This window comes from Sminthopsis crassicaudata, chromosome 3, assembly GCF_048593235.1.
Source record: "Sminthopsis crassicaudata isolate SCR6 chromosome 3, ASM4859323v1, whole genome shotgun sequence".
Lineage (NCBI taxonomy): Eukaryota > Metazoa > Chordata > Mammalia > Dasyuromorphia > Dasyuridae > Sminthopsis > Sminthopsis crassicaudata.
The window spans coordinates 439311709-439331131 of record NC_133619.1 but is presented as its reverse complement, the minus strand read 5'-3'; the positions used below and the strand labels follow the sequence as shown (position 1 = coordinate 439331131).

Below are 19423 nucleotides of genomic sequence, written 5' to 3'. Positions count from 1 at the left end.
AGATTTCCTCCACAAATAGATAGCATATCACCTCAAAATGAATGTAGAGAGGCTAAAATAAAAGGATTAAACAGTTGTCTTGCTAAAACAACTTGAGAGGACCTTGGGAAAGACAGAATCTTCAGGGATTGAAGTTTCTAAAGTTCAGCTACTAAATGTTTTTAAATTACTGAAGCTAAATGAAAAACAGCATCATATAATGAAATGGCACTATATTTGGAATGAGGAACTTTGTTAAAATCTTACTACTTAGAAAAATCATTTTGATTTCTCTGATCCTTAGTTTTTACATCAGACAAATGGAGAGATTGTACTTGTTCATGCCTAAGATCCCATTCTGCCCTAAATCCTATGAGCTAATGAACATTATTGGACAATGGTATTTCTAAAGTATGTTCTTTAAGAGAACAGAAGAAGACTACTTTTTTTCCCCCAATGGGAGACAAAGAATGGTGCTTAGACAATAGAAAGTTGACTTTCCATCAAGTTCAAATGCCCTCACAGTACTAACAAACAATACCTCAATATTCTTAAAATTTACTGTCAGATATTGACAATGACTAACCTCAAGCTCTCTTTCTAAAGAATTCTCCTTCTATGACATAAAGAAAACCAGTCCATTTAGGTTGGTTTTCTGCATGCTGGATTTGACCAAGGCTTCCCAATGAAGGTAGCCCCTGAACATAGTCAAAGGAAATTGGCTTTTTTTGTGTGAGCACCTTACAGTTTACAATGCTAACAAATACACTATTAAACAATGCAAGAACTCAGCCTCTTTTCTCTTATTGGGATAAAGTGCAGGCAAATGAGTGTAAATCTAAACCTCAAGAAATGAGTCAACAAAGAATTCTAATTTGCTCATCTAGACCTTTTCTGTCAGTCTGTCATAATTAACCATTACTTAGTTAAGTCATTCTATATAAAAGGTGTTTTTCTGTATAACAAAAGTCCCAAGTGGAAGTACATGTGTTTGTGTTGTACAAAAGTCCACTCAAAAAGAAAATTTTTAAAAATCTCATTCTCATCACCAGTTCTACAACCTCTGTTTAAGAAAAGCATAAAGAGAATGGGGAGGTTAATGATTATATCCCCATGATTGCAGAACATTGATGGTTCTAGGTAAGGGAACTTTGTAGGTAGTCCAAACAAGACTCACTAATAGAATCATTATGTTTTTTGTGGATATCAGAGTTTGATTGGACAGATTTCACACAAGATGTTAGCATGGGTTGTTTCTTGGGATATGATTTTAGAAGGCAAGAGGAAGGACTTCCATCATCAAAAATATTAGCTTTATTCTTTGCCATTCTATCATTAGAGACTTACCATCTTCAAAACTCCCCAGTTAAAAAAAATGTAAAAATGAATATACTCAAGGGTAACACTTAGACACAGTGAGTGATAGGAAGGCCCTGATGGGAAGGGATATAGGACCAGCTCCAGAAGTCCTAGAGGGAAGAAGTAAGAAAGCACTGAAAGACCAAGTTTGTCTTAGTGCTCACCCTGGTAATCAAAATTAGAATCATTGAATTACAGAATTTTTAGAGCTAAAAGGGACATGTCATCATTGAGAAGCCTCAAGAGCATGCCTTATGATATAGTAGAAATAGGTTCAAATCATGTCTCTCCCACCTTCTACTTGTGTGAGCTTGAACAAATCTCTTAACCTTTCTCTGTCTAAGTTTCTTCCTCTGGAAGATAAAGGGGTTGAATTTGCTGGTTCCTGCACAACTCTGAATCTAGGAATCATGTACATTTGAGGAAACTGAGTTTGAGCCCCTTTGTCTCAGCCCATCTCACTCTGAGAGGTGGCAAAGAGATCAGAAAGGTTAATCAGAGAGGATATAGATAAATCTACTCAAATGAAAGAGGAAAAGCCAAAGCTTTTGCTGTTTCTTTTCCTCCAGAACTGTTTTTCTCAGCTTACCCCCAGCTCCCTTCTTTTTTGAAGCTCCCATGTAGAGGAACAAGCTCTGTGGAATAGGAATTGAACACCCAATAAGTATTCATTACATTGTCAAGTGTCAACAGCTTTCATTTTTCTTAAAAAAAAAAAAAAAAAAAAAAAAAAAGCATCTAATTTTTCCCCCACATTTGATACGTTTTCCTCCCTACATGAATAACAATATGTGCTGTTCACAGAAAAACTGAATTACATCTGATAAGTATAAAAAATTCTTTAGCAATCCTTTGTGTTTCTTCAGGGGAGGGAGCTTTGGACATATCCACATGAAAGTCCTTAAAATACAATAAGCTATTTAATGGAATTTGAGCCTTAGTAAATACTCACTGATGCGATGTTCATACACATTATTGTTTTTCTCACTGTTTTGCAGCCTGCATACACCAAGCAGAAACCTGACTGATCACAGTTACCCTGACAGTATCTGCAAGAATAATTTATTTTTAAGCTTTATATTGTCTGTCCTTGGTACATCTTCATGTTTTATTAACTAAGTGTGAACCACCCATTCTTCTTTGGGTAGGGATAAAGTGATACTGGGAACTCCCATTTAAGAAATAGCTATCTTTATGACTTATATGTTTAGATAAATATGTGAAGCACTGGAAGGTTAAGTCACTTGCTCCAGATCACAGAGTAATATATGAGACTTTCATGAATCCTATTCCTCATGGCAATGAAGTCAGTTTTTTATCTACTGTATCACATTATCTATCTCTTTGGATACTACTTTGAATAATAAGATACATTAAATGTCTCTTGAAAGTAAGATGTGTTGAATGTGAGATTCCCTATGGTATTAGGGTTTGCATGAAAGTCTTTGGTCTTTATATGCATTATTGCTTTTAATCATAATCTTATTACTGTAGGATCCTAAGTAACAAGCGCATGATTAATTTGATTAATTTTAATTTTTTTTTACAGTCAGCCATTGAGAAATTAACAAATGATTACCTCAATTTATTTCACTTTCCACCACTAATGAAGGTGAGTTAAATCTTTCCTTGTTAAAAATCTTGTCAAGTCAGCAAACATTTATCAAGCATTGTTGTATACAAAGTCAGGCAATGGTCTAAGAGCTAGGGATACAAAGAAAGGTAAAAGTCAGTGTCTGCTTTTAAGGTAGTCACAGCCTAAGAGGGGGGAGGGATGTACAAAGAAGTTATAATTTGGAGATATTCAACAGAGAGAATGTAGTAGTATTTTTTCTTGTACAGTAGCCATTTTATTCTTTTTTTTTTAATTAATAGCTTTTATTTACCAGATATATGCATGGGTAATTTGACAACATTGACAATTGCCAAACATTTTGTTCTAATTTTTCCCCTTCTTCCTCCCTCCCCACCCCAGATGGCAGGTTGGCCAATACATGTTCAATATGTTAAAGTATAAATTAAATACAATATATGTATACATGACCAAACAGTTGTTTTGCTGTCCAAAAATATAGTGTACAATTGAAATAGTGTACAATTAGCCTATGAAAGAAATCCAAAATGCAGGCAGACAAAAATAAAGGGTATATATAGTGGTTCATAGTCATCTCCCAGAGTTCTGTCCCTGAGTGTAGCTAGTTCAGTTCATTACTGCTCTATTGGAACTGATTTGGTTCATCTCATTGTTGAAGAGGGCCATGTCCATCAGAATTGATCATCATATAATATTGTTGTTGAAGTATACAATGATCTCCTGGTCCTGTTCATTTCACTCAGCATCAGTTCATGTAAGTCTTTCCAGGCCTTTCTGAAATCATCCTGTTGGTCATTTCTTACAGAACAATAATATTCCATAATATTCATATACCTCAATTTATTCAGCCAATCTCCAATTGATGAGCATCCACTTAGTTTCCAGTTTCTGGCCACTACAAAGAGAGCTGCCACAAACAGAGAATGTAGTAGCATTAAGGGGGTTCAGAAAAGGCTTGTGTAAAATTTAGAATTTTAGCAGAAATTTGAAGAAAGTCAGGAGACAAAGATAACAAGGAAGAAAAATCCAATCATGGAGGATGTAATTGAAAATGCCTAAAGTCAGGAAATGGAGTGTCTTATAAGAGGAACAGCAAAGAGATCTAAAGGTGTACCTACAGTTACTGACCCAGGAAACACTTGGAACCTGTGCACCTGTCACATGCACTCCTCAATCTGTAGAAGTTTGTTTGAAGTCTTATCAGACTAACCACGGTGGGAAAAAGTTCTCTCTATTAAACAAAAGGCTCTTTGAGTGAAGTTTTAAAAGTTTGTCATTAAAACACTCTCAACACCTGCAGGTTAAAAGATTAACACAATATTCATGATAAGCAGAACATATCTGGATTTATGAAATCTAAGCATTAATACTTATAGTTAAGGACATTGGCCTCCCATCTTGCTGCAGGAGGCCTTAACCTAGTATCCAGGTTCCTGAAAGAAATCTCACAAAATTTCCCTAGAGCATCACTTGCTTGGGGACCTGTGGCATTATCTCATTCTTGTTATTTTTAATACTGTCAGCCAGATATGTCACTATTTAGTTTAAAACCTATCCTGTTGCATAAATGTGCCAAAAGCAAAGAAATACTTTGCAGAAAAATCTTGTTGAGAGAGAAGTGCTGAAAGCTCTTTGCTCTGGTTCCCTAAAGACCCTCTGTTTTCCATGCTAACATTCTGATAATTTCACCTGGGAAACTCTCACTAAGTTCAGATTGTTTTACAATTCCACTGTGTTTTTTGTGGCTACTACATAACAGGTTAGTGGAAATAAATGCTTTGAACATTTAGTCCCATAATGCAGATCAGTGTGCTAACTGCATCCCTGCTGGCAAGTAAAGTTCTTAATTTTTTCTCTGAAAAATAAGAAAGTGACATTCATCTTTAAACATAAGAATTTTGCCAGATTCTCAAAAACTTGGAATATGTCACTTTCTTTGCATTGTATAACTGAATTCCTAGGGAATTCTAATAATAGTGAATTAATAGACCAAAAAAAAAACCTTAACTAAATTAGGGGAACATTCCCTTACCCCGAGGTATAAAATTACAAAACTTTTACGCTTCCTGACTATGTGGTTCTCTCTGCCTTTATTTTAGGATTCAACAGGTGAACTAGAAGAAAATGAAGAAAAAGTTGTAAACCTTGAACTTGTTTTTGGTTTTCACTTGAAGCCAGGGACAGGCCCACAGGTAAACTAAATTCCTTTTTTGTTTTTAAGTTTTGTTCACATCTTTATATTTTACATCTTGGGAATTTCCTGACATGCTTGCTCCTTTCCATAGCTTTCAATAAATTATTCCTCATAACTAAGAAAAGCAGCAAGGCAAAAACCTACTGATGAAATTACTGTATCAGATAGCACATGCAGCATTCCACGGCCTGCACCTCCTACTTCCTTACTGTGAGGGGGAAATTATTTTGTCTTCTCTTCTCAGAGACCAGGATTGATTATTTTAATTCATTTGAGTACAACTGCCTTTTGGTGTTATTTTGGTTTATATTATTGTACTCAGTGTATTTATGGTTCTCCTTGTTCCACTTATTTCAATCTCTCTCAGTCATTATTTCTCTTGGGCAAAATAATATTTCACCATAAAATTCCAATTTGTTCAGCCATCCTTCATATGAAGACTTATCTTGTTTCTGGGAGAGGTGGAAGGGGGCTTGTTTGTTTTTGCCATTGTTTTTTGTTTTATTTTATTTCTTGCTACTACAAAACATAATGAGAGGAATATTTTACATTTTCTTTTTCTTTGACCTTAGTGGTACTCAATTATATTTCAAACCACTTGGATACTTTTAAATTTACTTTATTCCATTTGTATTTGTTTGAGATTTCCTTTATTTGTCTTTATTTCCCTCATTTGTAAATTTTTCTGCCCTTCAATAAGGGACTTTGCTATGTTCTAAATTAATGTAAAATTAAATTAATATAAAACAAACAAATTTCTCAGCTAAAGAATTGCTGATCTTATTAACTGCCTCTGGGACCAGATTTTAAGGTTTTCCCTCATATCCATAGTACAGAAAATAAGTTAATATTTAGTATGGGGTGAATTTTTGTATTATAGCTTTCTGACTCCCCATTTTTCTTAGAATACTTTGTAATAAAGTTAAATAATAGAACTAAATTGTGTAAAAATTTATCTAAATGTCAACATTCCAAATTCAAGACATCTTTGTAATGCTGGTATTGGAGAAATATGGAGAAAATACCTTATTACATGGTAACATGTTACATGGTAACATATCTAAAGCCCATATTACAACTAGCCATGTCTCAGACATAAAATATCAATGTGAGTGAAAAAATGAATCTGAATTGATCAAGCTATCCTACTACTCCATTTCCCTGATCATTGCCTTTCTTATTCAAACTCTGAAATTCAGATATTATTGTTCATGAAAAAACCTTCTGTTATTTTAATATTATCCATGGGAATGATCCTTTGCATTAATTAATTAGTTAACAAGCTTTTGCTGAGACTTGGTTTTTGTAGCAAATTTTAATACACTTCAATGGAAAAGATATAGTTAGAAATAAAAGATAAAGTCCTCTATGTCTTGAGAAACTTAAAATATAGTTTGAGAAACAGAGCATTCTTTGACTCCTCCCCACTCTCATATTGCCAAATCATAGCATTTCCATCTTCGTATTTTTCCTACACATCTCTTATTCATTATTGACAAAGGCAATGCCCTAGAAAGTCTCTTATCTTATCTTATTGTTATAACTTTTCAAGGAGTCTCCCTCCTCAAGTCTTTTCCCCACTCCAGTCTACTCTATAATCAGCTTCCAATGTGATTTTTTTCTAACTGATGTGTCTGATCCAAACTAAAGTTTGATAATAGCAAAGTAGAGGAGATGATACACTACAGTCATACTTCAGAGTAAAAAGGATCAATAAGTCACTCTAGGACACTGAAGATTTCCTATCACTGGAGGTCTTCAAGTGGAGACTATATGACCTCTTGTCAGAAATTATGCAGATGTAATTACTGCTTCAAGTATATTTTGAATTATATCGCCTCATAACTCTGGAATTCTATGATTTAGCAGATAGTTTGTAGATTAAAAAATAAAAATACTTAGGTTCCAGGGATTTTTTTTTCACTAGATCCAAGGTTCTTCATAAATTTAGTCTCCTTTAATCCCATGTACTTTTGGTTTGATCTTTAAAGATAAAAACTTCACTAAGATTTATTTTCAGGATATTCTATATAAAGATCATCCTTAACAAGAAAATTCATACCAAGAGAATCTAAATGATTTCCTCAAAGTGAGTGAATGATAAAGGTGAATAAGATTAGATATTATGTCTACTTTTTCTTTTTTTAATGTTTTTATTATATTTTACGTTTTTTGCAGCATCATAGTCTTCCTAAGTATCCTTCACTCTTGCTTTCCCAGAGAACTATGCCAAATAACAAATGGCATTTTTTAAGACAAAGAAAATGGGAAAAATTCAGAATAATAGATTGATACAGATAACTTATTGGGAAAAAATCTATTCAAAACACCTGTGAACCTCCTGCCTCCACAAAATTTTATTTATTTTATTTTTTTATTTTATTCATTTTTCCAAATTATCCCATGGCAGGTAATCCCATACATTTTACATGTGTTACAATATAACCTAGATACAATATATGTGTGTAAATACCATTTTCTTGTTGCACATTAATTATTAGCTTCCGAAGGTATAAGTAACCTGGGTAGATAGACAGTAGTGCTAACAATTTACATTCACTTCCCAGTGTTCCTTCTCTGGGTATAGTTATTTCTGTCCATCATTGATCAACTGGAAGTGAGTTGGATCTTTTTTATGTTGAAGATTTCCACTTCCATCAAAATACATCCTCATACAGTATTGTTGTTGAAGTGTATAGTGATCTTCTGGTTCTGCTCATTTCACTCAGCAACAGTTGATTTAAGTCTCTCCAAGCCTCTCTGTATTCCTCCTGCTAGTCATTTCTTACAGAGCAATAATATTCCATAACCTTCATATACCATAATTTACCCAACCATTCTCCAATTGATGGACATCCATTCATCTTCCAGTTTCTAGCTACAACAAAAAGAGCTGCCACAAACATTTTGGCACATACAGGTCCCTTTCCACTCTTTAGTATTTCTTTGGGATATAATCCCAATAACAGCAATGCTAGGTCAAAGGGTATGCACAGTTTGACAACTTTTTGGGCATAGTTCCAAATTGCTCTCCAGAATGGCTGGATTCTTTCACAACTCCACCAACAATGTATCAGTGTCCCAGTTTTCCCACAGCCCCTCCAACATTCATCATTATTAGTTCCTGTCATTTTAGCCAATCTGACAGGTGTGTAGTGGTATCTCAGAGTTGTCTTAATTTGCATTTCTCTGATCAGTAGTGATTTGGAACACAAAATTTTAAATTGGAGATATTTTCTCATATTTATTTTTTCCAACTATGCTTATTCTTTATAATTTTGCAATATTCACTTTGGATTTCTCTGTGTGTAGATATTTCACAGAGTTTTCTTGGCTCTGCTTGTTTTACTGCATCAGTTTGTGTGAATCTTGCCATGCTTCTCCAAATTTATCACATCATTTCTTAGCCATAGTAATAATCTATTATATTCACATATAACAGTTTGTTTAGTCATTCCCCAGTTATAGACATCTACCTTACATTTAACTCTTGTTATTTCAAAGAGAACTTTTATAAATATTTTGGCATGTATGGGGATTTTTTTTATTAGTGACTTCTTTGGGATGTAAATTCAGTAATGGAATTTCTGAGTCAAAGAGAATGGACATTTTAGTAATTTCATTTAGATAATTCCAAATTACTTTCCAAAATGGTAATAACAATTCATATCTCTACCAACAAAACATCAACATATCTATCTTATTCCAGTCCTTCCAACATTGAATTTGTGTCATCATGCCAATTTGTAAAATGGGAAATTAAAACCTCAGGGTTGTTTTGATTTGAATTTCTCTTATTTTTAGTGATTTAGAGCATTCTTTTATGTGATTGCTAATACTTAGAAATTTTTCTTGTGAGAATTTTTTGTTCATATTCTTTTGTTTGTACCTATTTATCTATTGGGAAATAATCATTATATTATATACATACATATACATGCACACATATACAAATATATATATTAATTATTCATATGCCTTAGATTCCAAACTCTTACCTGGGAAATTTAATACAAAGTTTTTTTTTTTCTCATTTGACCACTTTTCCTCTTATCTTAGGTTCATTTTGTCTATGGAGAAGCTTTTCAGTTTTACACAAGCAAAGTTATTGTAATTTTTTTGTAATTACCTCTATCTCTTATTTGGTTAAGAATGCATCTCCTACCTACAGTTGTAAGAGGTATATGATCATGATCTGCTTTTTTCTAATTTTTTATAGCATGATCTTTAATATAAGATCATATATTTATTTCAATTTAGTATATATAAGTTGTTGATCTAAACCTAATTTCTATCTGACTGCTTTCCTGTTTTCCCAGCAGTTTTTATCAAATGAGTTATTTCTTAAATAATTGTTTTCTGCTTTATTGAACACTGGGTTATTGAGTTCAGTTATTTCTGATCTTCCATTGTCTAGTTTGTTCTATTGATCTGTCTATTCTTTTAACCATTACAAATGGTTTTGATGATTGCTGCTTTATAATATAGTTTGACATCTGGAAGTGTTAGTCTCCCTTTGTCCCTTACCATTTTCATCATTTTCCTTTTCATGCTTGATTTTTTTTTGTTTTTTCCCAAATAAATTTGTTATTATTTTATCAAGTTCTATAAGATAATCCTTTGATAATTTAATTAGCATAATGTTAAAAGTATGAATTTACTCTTGTGGTATTATCATTCTTACTATATAAGAACAGCCCAACTATGAACCCTGACTATTCCACCAGCTATTTAAATTTTTCTTATTTCTTTATTAAATGAATATATTAAAATTTTAAATTTTTTGTGTGTCTTGTTATATGAAATAAGATTTCTCTTTCTATTACCACATCTTGGATTTTCTTATTATTGTATCAAAATGCAGTTGATTTTTGAGGATTTGTTTTGTAGCCTGGAACTTTAATGAAACTCTTAATTGTTTTGATTAATATAACTTTGCTGGTAGTAATTTTCATATAATTAAAAATATAGTCTTATCTCCTAGATACCTATCTTCAAGCCTTTAATTTGTTTCTCTTATTGCTATTGTTAGCATTTCTAAAACATCAAATAATAGTGGAAAAAGTAAGCACCCTCATTTTATTCTCATATTTGTTGGAAAAAATTCTAGTGCATCCCCCTTGCATATGATACTTGCTTTTGGTTTTAGTCATATACATTTTATGTCATTTTTAAAAGTTCACTTTATACCTAAACTTTTCCATTTTTAGCATAAAGGCATTTTATGAATCTATTAAGATAACATGGTTTTTCTCTACTTTTTTTTAAAGAAAGTATATTTTCTCACCAGACTTTTTGCTAATATCAGTGAATATTTCCAATAGATGTTTTAACAGAACAACTCTCAAGATATGATTCATTTCTCCCTAGAGCTTCCTAGAACCTTTCCAGAGAGTCTATAAGATTGAAATTATTTCATTAAAAAAAACATTTTCATTTCTAATATAGTAGATACTCACATACAAATAAAAGCTCATTGGAAAAAGGGAACTAATATTTATTAAATGACTGCTGTGTTCCAAGCAAATGCTTTACAAACTTTATTCCATTTCATTGTCACAACTATAAATTATGACATTACCAGAGTCCACACTGCTCAGTAGTGACTAAGGCCAGATCTGAATTTAGATCTTGCTCATTCCAGGTCCAGAATTCTATCCACTCTACCACTTATCTATCTCATTGGGATCTTCAATAATTTTTAAGAGTGTAAAGTAATCTTGAGATCAAAAAGTCTGAGAACTGGTGAGTTAATGTGCTTATTGCTGTGTATAAGACGACCATGTAAACTGTTGTCTAAACAAACTACTTGTGTTTTAACTACTTGGTCTAAGGTTTAACTATATGAAATAGTTCTCTAATTGCAGTTTGATCTGGTTTATTTTTACCTATTAAGCTCTATTTATCTTGGCCCTCAAATTTTGGAAAAAAATTCTCCAAATTTCAAAAGAAACAATACTTATACAATATGTGGAGTTAAATTTTTTAAAAAATTATTATTGTTTCTGCTTTGCTGTCACTTCCTATTTATTCCCTTGTTCCTAATAGTATTTTTCTTTGCAACAAAGAAATAGTTAAGCAAAACAAAGCAACACATTGGCCTTGTCTGAAAATGTTTACCCCATTCTATGCCTATGTCTTTTTGCCATGGTTCATTTTCAATCTTCTGAAGTTGCAGTTGATCTCTGAATTAATCAGAGTTCTAAAATCTTCTAGTATTGTTTTTTTTTTTCAATTATTGAGGTCACCAAATAAATTGTTCTCCTTATTTTTGCTTATCTCACATTGAATCAATTAGTACAATTCTTGCCAATTTTTTCTGAATTCCTTATATTAATTGTTCTTAAAGGCATGAAGATAATCTGTTACATCTGTTACCATCCTCAAAACAAGAGACAGTTGCTTACCTGAATCCTCACAAATTGATACTTAGAGAATTCATTGACCATTTATTAAAGAGTTACTACATGAAGCATTACACTGGGTTCCAGGAAAACAAAGAAGAAAAAATAAAAAATCTGGTCTCCCAAATGCTTATTTTCTACTTTTAATCATGTCTAATTACTCTTCATGATTTCATTTGGGATTTTCTTGGAAGAGATAGATACTGAAATGGTTTGCCATTTCCTTTTCCAGCTCATTTTTTACAGATGAGGAAACTGAGGCAAACAACTAGCCCAGAGTCACACAGCTGGTAAATGTCAAAAGCCAGATTTGAACTCAGAAAGATGAGCCTTCCTGATTCTAATACCAGCATTCTATACACTAAGCATCTTTTACACTTATGATGACCTGATCCTTCAAAGCTCTCCCTATCCATAGAACTCTTGTTAGCAAGGGAATAGAATAGAGTAGGCTGTTTCTCAAGTTTCTATGATACAGTCTTATCTTCCTGGTCATTTCACCTTTTTAAAAAATGTTACAGTAGTAGTATTTAAAGTAGCATAATAATAATTAAATTTAAAAATAGTGGAGTAATGGTGACTATTGGGGAAAATGTAGCACACTAATATTTTAATGTCATATTTTCTCTTAGCTTTGGATATTGGATACCAATTTCCCTCTAGCATAAATAAACCATTTCAGCAATTGGGGAAAATTGCTTCCTTTTCCTTCCTCAAGTAAACAAAGTACATAGCACCTGACCTCCTTGAATATCATTGGATATCAGTTAAAATGAAGGAGTTAGACTGGGATGTTCTTTAAGATTTCTTCCAGTTATGAAGTTATGACTCCATATATGTTCAACTAAATAGAAACTTATCAAGTATCTAAGGTGTTATCAGTACTTGTGCTAGATTCTGAGAAATATACATTCAACAATAGAATTTCTTTTAAGATATATTTGCTAATATCTAGGAGGTACAATGTGATGGACTATGTCTGATAGGATATAAGTTAAGAAAAGTTATCTGATCTCCAGGAACTTACAATCCAAGAGGAGAAAATAGAGCATACAGACAAATAAATGTAATACAAATTAGAATGTGATATATGTAGTACAAAGAAGTCAGATGTCCAGTTAAAGAAGAAATAATTTCCATTTAAGAGAATCAAGAAGGGCCTCATTGAGGAATGAATTTTGGTGGAAGGACAGTGAAGAGTGAATTCAGTTTTAAACAAATGAGATGATAGTAGTCTGCTTAATGGGGAATTCATAGCTATCACATGGAATAAAGGTTAGATTTGTTACTGGTCTAGAGGAGGGGGAAGAGAAGAGAGAGGGAGAAAAATTTGGAACACAAGGTTTTGCAGGGATGAATGTAGGAAACTATTTATGAATGTATTTGGAAAAATAAGATGCTATTATTAAACAAAAAGAAAAGAAAAGAAAAAATGTAAACTCCTTGGGGAGCTATGTAATGGGAAGTGGAGATTCACATTCTATAATTTATGTAACACCCAATTAATGAAGAATTGGAAGAGGGACTTGCTTTTCAGGATAGGAAATAAAACACTGTCTTTGTGGTTCCAAAAGTTTGTCTATTAACCTACTCACTCATTCATGCAAGAATGTAAAATAAATCCTTTCAACAAATCCTTTCAAAATTAATCATTTAAAAAGGAAGAAAGGAAGGGAGGGAGGAAGGAAGAGAGGGAGGAAGGAAGGAAGGAAGGAAGGAAGGAAGGAAGGAAGGAAGGAAGGAAGGAAGGAAGGAAGGAAGGAAGGAAGGAAGGAAGGAAGCAAGGAAGGAAGGAAGGAAGGAAGGAAGGAAGAGAGGGAGGAAGGAAGCGGAAGGAAGGAAGGAAGGAAGGGAGAGAGGGAGGGAAGGAAAAAGGGAGGAAGGAGGGAGGGTTCTGCTTTGTACTTGAAGAGAGAACTGGGAATAATAGGTAGAAGCTGAAAAAAGGCAAATTTAGGCTTGGTATAAGTAAAAAAAAAAAAAAAAAATCACAACTAACTTAATCCTCATAATTAGAACTATCCACAAATACATTAGCTGCCTCAAGAGGTGGTTGTTTCCCTCCAGTAGGTTTCTTTAAGCAAAGGCTGAATGGCCACTGGTCCAGGGCGAAAGACTTTAGGGAGGCTCAGATTGAATTAGCAGCTCCTGAGGTTCTCTCTAACGCTGACATTCTGTAATTCATGTGACGATATCCTGTTCACAAGGATGTGCTGGAGTCAGCTCTTACCAGCTCAAAACAATCAGTTATTAAATTTTCAGTTTAAGCATAAAAAATCAACAAATATTATAAATCATGGCCCAATATGTTGTTTTAGTGATTGTATATTAATAATTATTTTTTGAGGGAAATAGTGTTGTTAAACATTTACCCTTACTTCAGACAACGGGAAATAGAGTTCAAGATCAAGGCTGGAATTCAGCTGTAGCTTCAGATACTTAGTAGCTGGGTAATTAGAACAAATCACTTAACCTTGTTTGCCTTAGTTTCCTCATCTGTAAAGTGAGCTGGAGAAGGAAATAGCAAACTATTACAATGTCTTTGCCAAGAAAACTCCAAATGAGGTCACAAAAAGTCAGACACAAAGGTATGAAAAATGTAACACTTGTCCTTGTGGAGTTTACAATCTAATAGGATACACAAATGGATAAAAAAAAGAATATGATACATGCCTATGAGAATAATAAATTAGAGTGTTTTTAAAAAGACAAAAAATTGAGAGAAAAAATTCATGAATTGAGATAAAGAGGACACAGAAAGAAGAAATTTGTGAGAAAATTAGACTCTTTCCCTCAAAGAGTTTCAACACTTTTGTAAATGAATAGATGAATGGAAGCACAGGAAAGCAAGATAACTTTGTTAAGATGTCTTAACAGAACTTTTAAAATCTCCTATGTTCTCAAGTGTTGTGCTCAGTGCAAAAGCAGAGAAATATGATTATTACCATTTTCAAATGAGGAGGAAAAAAAAAACTAGGGCCTTGGCCTTTTGCATTACAGTATGCTACCAAGAACTGCCTATTTTCTATTCCTATTTCAACTTGATGGGAGAATTCACCTATAGGCTAAAATTCTTATTAGTAAGAAATAAATGGAAAAATCAACAAGAATGAGCTCTTCCTATTCACTAAACAATAATATCATTAAAACAGGGGTATTTATTATAACTTATATACTATGTTATGTGATGATAGTTTTAACAATGTGAAAATTCTCTAAAATAGAATTGAAATCCCTTGGTTCTTTCTCAACCAGAATTTTTCATGTGCCAGGTCTCTTAATATGTTTATTTGCCAAAGTATCTTCCTCATTTAAAAGTAGGATGATAACTGGAGACATCTTTTTGGATTTTTAAAAAGATGCCGGAGATATTCTTTTGTATTCTATCTACCTTGGGATAGTAGGCACATTTTTAACTATTAACTCTGATCAAATAAATTACAGGAAAGTAAAATTCATCATCTTCTCATCCTTTGCATGAAATGTATTTTGTTGATCCAAACACTCTATGTCTTTTGTTCTGGTTTCACATAAAGAATGCTCTACATTCAGTAATCTGGGACTTTTGCTTTAGTGCCAAAGGAAAGAGATCTTTCCATTCAGAGTAATAGATTACATCTCTGGCACTCTGTGGTTATTGAGATGTTCAGCTGAATAGAATTTATTATCACTCTTGAAATCTAACCAGTAAGGAATATTCACCCTCAATTTGCTAAAAATAATAATAATAATAATAATACAAACTGTCAACTCACCTAGCCAGTTCTCAAGACCTTTCCAAGGTATTTCTTAGATTCAAGAAGAAATTTCTGAAGGAGCCATTTTTAGATTATTCATTCTCTTTAAGACAGTTTTTGACTGTTAAATACTTTCTCCCATATTTTCTCCCTCATCCTATTTCCCCTGCATCCATTTAGAATAAAAGAAAGTTGATAGCAACTTAGAAAATTAAATTGATCCTAGTGTTCTAGCTTACAGATTGAAGTGGAGGAAAAAGATGTTCTTCCTACATCTTCTTAAGCCATGGGCAAAAATGGTCCCAATGTCTGATCCATCTCAGCACAAACTAAGCAACATTTCAGGTCTGTAGAGGAAAAAGTAATTTGAAAAGATCATAGGATCATAGATTTAGTCCTGAAAGCTTCCTGCTCTCACTCAATCAGGAGCAACCAGAATTAAAACAAAAGAAATGATAAATGTCAATGTTTCATTAACTTTTTTCCTCTACTCCTTTTTCCTTTCCTCACCTAATGTCTATATACTTCAAGCACAATAGCTAAACTCTGGGCATTCTAAGTAACTGAGTAGTCCCATTCATCATATTTTTCACCTATGAGTTGGAAATGCTGCTTTTTTTCAAGTATTATTTATTCATGCAGCAGTTTCTCAGACCTTTTATTATGTTGCTTACAAAATGTTGAGCTTAATCAATTTAATTGAAGATCTATCCTTTTCTCAAAATATTAAAATACCTATAAATTTCCTAGAATCTCAAGTAGGTCTTTTTTCTGTAGTATAATTTTTATAAGGAAGGTAGATTCACATGAATAAAATAATTCACAGAATAAGTGTTCACAGAATAAAATAACAGGGAGAAAAGAAAAGGATTTTGTATAGAATTTTTTAAAAAGAAACGAAAAGAAAACCACTGGACACTATTTGTAAATTTCAAAACTGCTAATTTTTTTCATATGAAGCATCTCTTTTACATTGAAAATTTTGCATAATGAAACTTACTTACTGTTTTTTTGTTATTCAGTCATTTCAGTTCTGTCCAACTCTTTGTGACCCCATTTGAGGTTTTCTTGGCAAATATACTGAAGTGGTTTGCCATTTCTTCTCCAACAAATTTTATAAATGAAAATTGAGACAAGCAGGGTTAAGTGACTTTCTTCTGGGGTCCACCACAGTGTCTGAGGTTAAATTTGAACTCAGATCTGCCTGACTCCAGGACCAGAATTTTATACCCTGACCCACCTAACTGTCCCTATATTTTAGAAATATCATAGATACTTTTCCAAGATGGAACTCCCATGAAAATTACATGTTTTAATTGATCAAAAAAAGAAAAAAACACAGTTTAGAGGATTTTGTAAGCTGTGGATTTTACTTTCTTAACTTAAAAAAAAATGGAACTATATAGTTGTGTCACAATACCTCTTGTTGTAGCTTGTTAAAGTCAGATAGTTATCTCTCCTACCTCAAATAGTATTGGGTTCAAAAACAGCCTGTTTTGAATGCTGGTTGAATTCTATCAACTGTTTAAATTCTGTCTGAGATAACTGAGAAGTATATTGAAAAAAAAATGATTTAATTAAATTACAAGGGCATTTCTATACATTATTAGCTATAATGTTTATGTTCTACTTTGACCTCCACCAAATCCCTACTGTTATGATTCATTGCGGTTTGGAAGTAACCCTAGATTCTTGCAACCCATGCCAGGGGAATGCATGTATCCATTAAGTCCCACCAAGCAGGAAAGATTAGAGGCCAGGCTCCCTGATGTGTCCATCATCCAAGTATCTCTGTTAGAACATCAGGAGGTTGTCAACAGCAACTCATGAAACCTTCTACTGAAAGATAGATGGTCACCTGCATCAGTGGAAGCAGTCAGTCTCCAAAGGGTTGAAATTGCAGATCTTTTGAAATACTGAAATATAAATAATACTGGCGTTATATTTATACCCAGGAGAACTCACAGGAGCTCAGCAGGGGTGGGGAAAGAATATCTCAGAGGCTGCCATGTTCAACTCTTACTTGAGTGAAAAAAGAAGAAAAAAACCTTCATCAGTTCTAAGTGGTCATCCTTCATTTACCTGAAGACCTCTCATAAAAAAGGAACTCACGGTGTTCCAAGGCAGCCCTATTTTGTATAGCTAATTGTTGAAAAGGTTTGTTTTGTTTTTCTGACATCCAAACTTAAATCAGCCTCATTGCTATTTCTGTCTTTCTTAATACCTATTTCTCTTTTTTTATTTTTTTCTGAGGCAATTGGGGTTAAGTGACTTGCCCAGGGTCATACAGTTAGGAAGTGTTAAGTGTCTGAGACCAGATTTGATCTCAGTTCCTCCTGACTTCAGGGCTGGTGCTCTATCCAATGAGCCACCCAGCTGCCCCTCATACCTACTTCTTCCCTATGGTAACAAGAAGAATAAATCTAATCTCATATTCTTTCATATGTTTGAAGACAATATTCTAAGTCTTTAGTTCTCTTTGAAAATTATAATAATAACAAACATTTATGTAGTATTTGTTAAGTTTTGCAGAGTTATATACATATTAAGTAGAGTCTTATAAATCTTCAGTAATCCTGTGAGGTAGATGGTATCACCTCCATGTTACCTCCACTTCCTCAAACTACCGCCTTGGTAAACAAATCCATTTCTTTCCAGATCATTGACCCAGAATGATTTTAAGACTTTCACTGTATTTGTCATTTTCTTTTTTGTCAAAGTCTTTCCTAAAGTCTGAGGCCTAGCATTGTCACAATATTCCAGCTCTAGTCTAACCAAAGCAAAAAACATTAAGATGATCCCCTCCTTACTCCTGGGCACTATGTCTCTCTTAATGTTGTCTAAATTCACATTAGAGCTTTTAATTGCTGTCATAATATTGGTTGTTATTGAGCTTGTCAAGATTGCCCACTAACCAGCTATCCTCACCAAGTTCTTTTTCAAATGGACTACTAACCATTAGTCCTTCCTTCACTATATACCTGTGAATTTGATTTTTTAAACTCTAATATAAAAACTAATATCTCTATTAAATTTCTTTCCATCAAATTTATCCCAGCATTCTGAGTTGTCAACACTTAGATCTCCTGAACCTCAGGTCAGCATCCTAGAATGAACTGCCTATCCCCCAAGTAAAGAATAATAATAAATATTCATACTAAAGCAGTTCAGGTTGTAATTGCATTTACGACCTGAAATATTCCAGTACGAAAGTAATACTCCAGGGCTTATTAGACTCTCGGCTCTAGTAAAACAAGTATCTTTTAGTTATGCTGTTAGGATGAGCATGATCCAATTCCTGTGCATGTCATGGCATCATCTCCCTGATGTCAGGGTCCCTTTTGAGAAGAAAGGAGAAACAATTACAACAGTCTGACTGTCATAAAGGAATTAGAACAATGTTAGAGTGGAGGAGACCTTAGAAGAGATGAAATGAACCATGGGTCTTTTATAAGAAACTTAGCATGTGACATTATGACTCAGTGGAATTATAATGTCGGGGTGCATGCAATATGTTCTTCTGTAAGACTTCCCAGTGGATAGTAGGACCCAAGCATGGTTGAACCCAACCTTTTAACAATAGCTCACCATAATTAGCAGCCCCCTACAAGAGGGATACTTTCTATATCAATCTTGTCAAAAAGGAGAAATATTGGATAGTTTTGAATCACTCAGAAATTAAGATTTAAAAAAAAAGATAAATGCTTGATGCCTTCCAATTTCAAATATGTTCAAAGGCCCTTTGGCAAACATGGCAGTTCTCATCCAGAACCATTTAATGTAGTCAAGTGTGCAATGTCTCCCAGGAAAGTGTATTTCACTTGATTAGTTTCACTCTGTTTTAACAGTATTTCTAAAGTCCCCTTTTAATACACAACTCAAACAAAAAAAATGCAATATAGCAACCTTATCTGTACTGGTGTCTCGTTGGCACCAATCTGCCCTGACCTTAGACACAGGCTATTGTTAAGGGTATAACGCATTTACATATTTTGCAATAAAACATCAGTTATTTGCATTACTGTGTCAAGTTTTATTTGATTCTTTCACCTAAAAATGACTCATTTTCCTTTCTTGTATTTTAAAAACCAACTACTCTAAGCTTGTTTGAGAATAATCAAAAATTGCCCATTTAGCTAGAAGTCATTTTCTTTTC

General features: G+C 33.4%; 1 protein-coding gene across 2 annotated transcripts in view; it reads left to right on the top strand.

Annotated features, from left to right (window-relative positions):
- The window catches only part of MAP3K20 (mitogen-activated protein kinase kinase kinase 20), a 212851-nt gene that overhangs the window by 168559 nt on the left and 24869 nt on the right, over positions 1 to 19423 (top strand). For both annotated transcript variants that reach the window (XM_074303094.1, XM_074303095.1), the window contains exons 15-16: positions 2888 to 2950; positions 5032 to 5124. In XM_074303094.1, coding sequence (XP_074159195.1) covers positions 2888 to 2950; positions 5032 to 5124 — 156 coding nt within the window. The remainder of the gene's footprint in view (positions 1 to 2887; positions 2951 to 5031; positions 5125 to 19423) is intronic.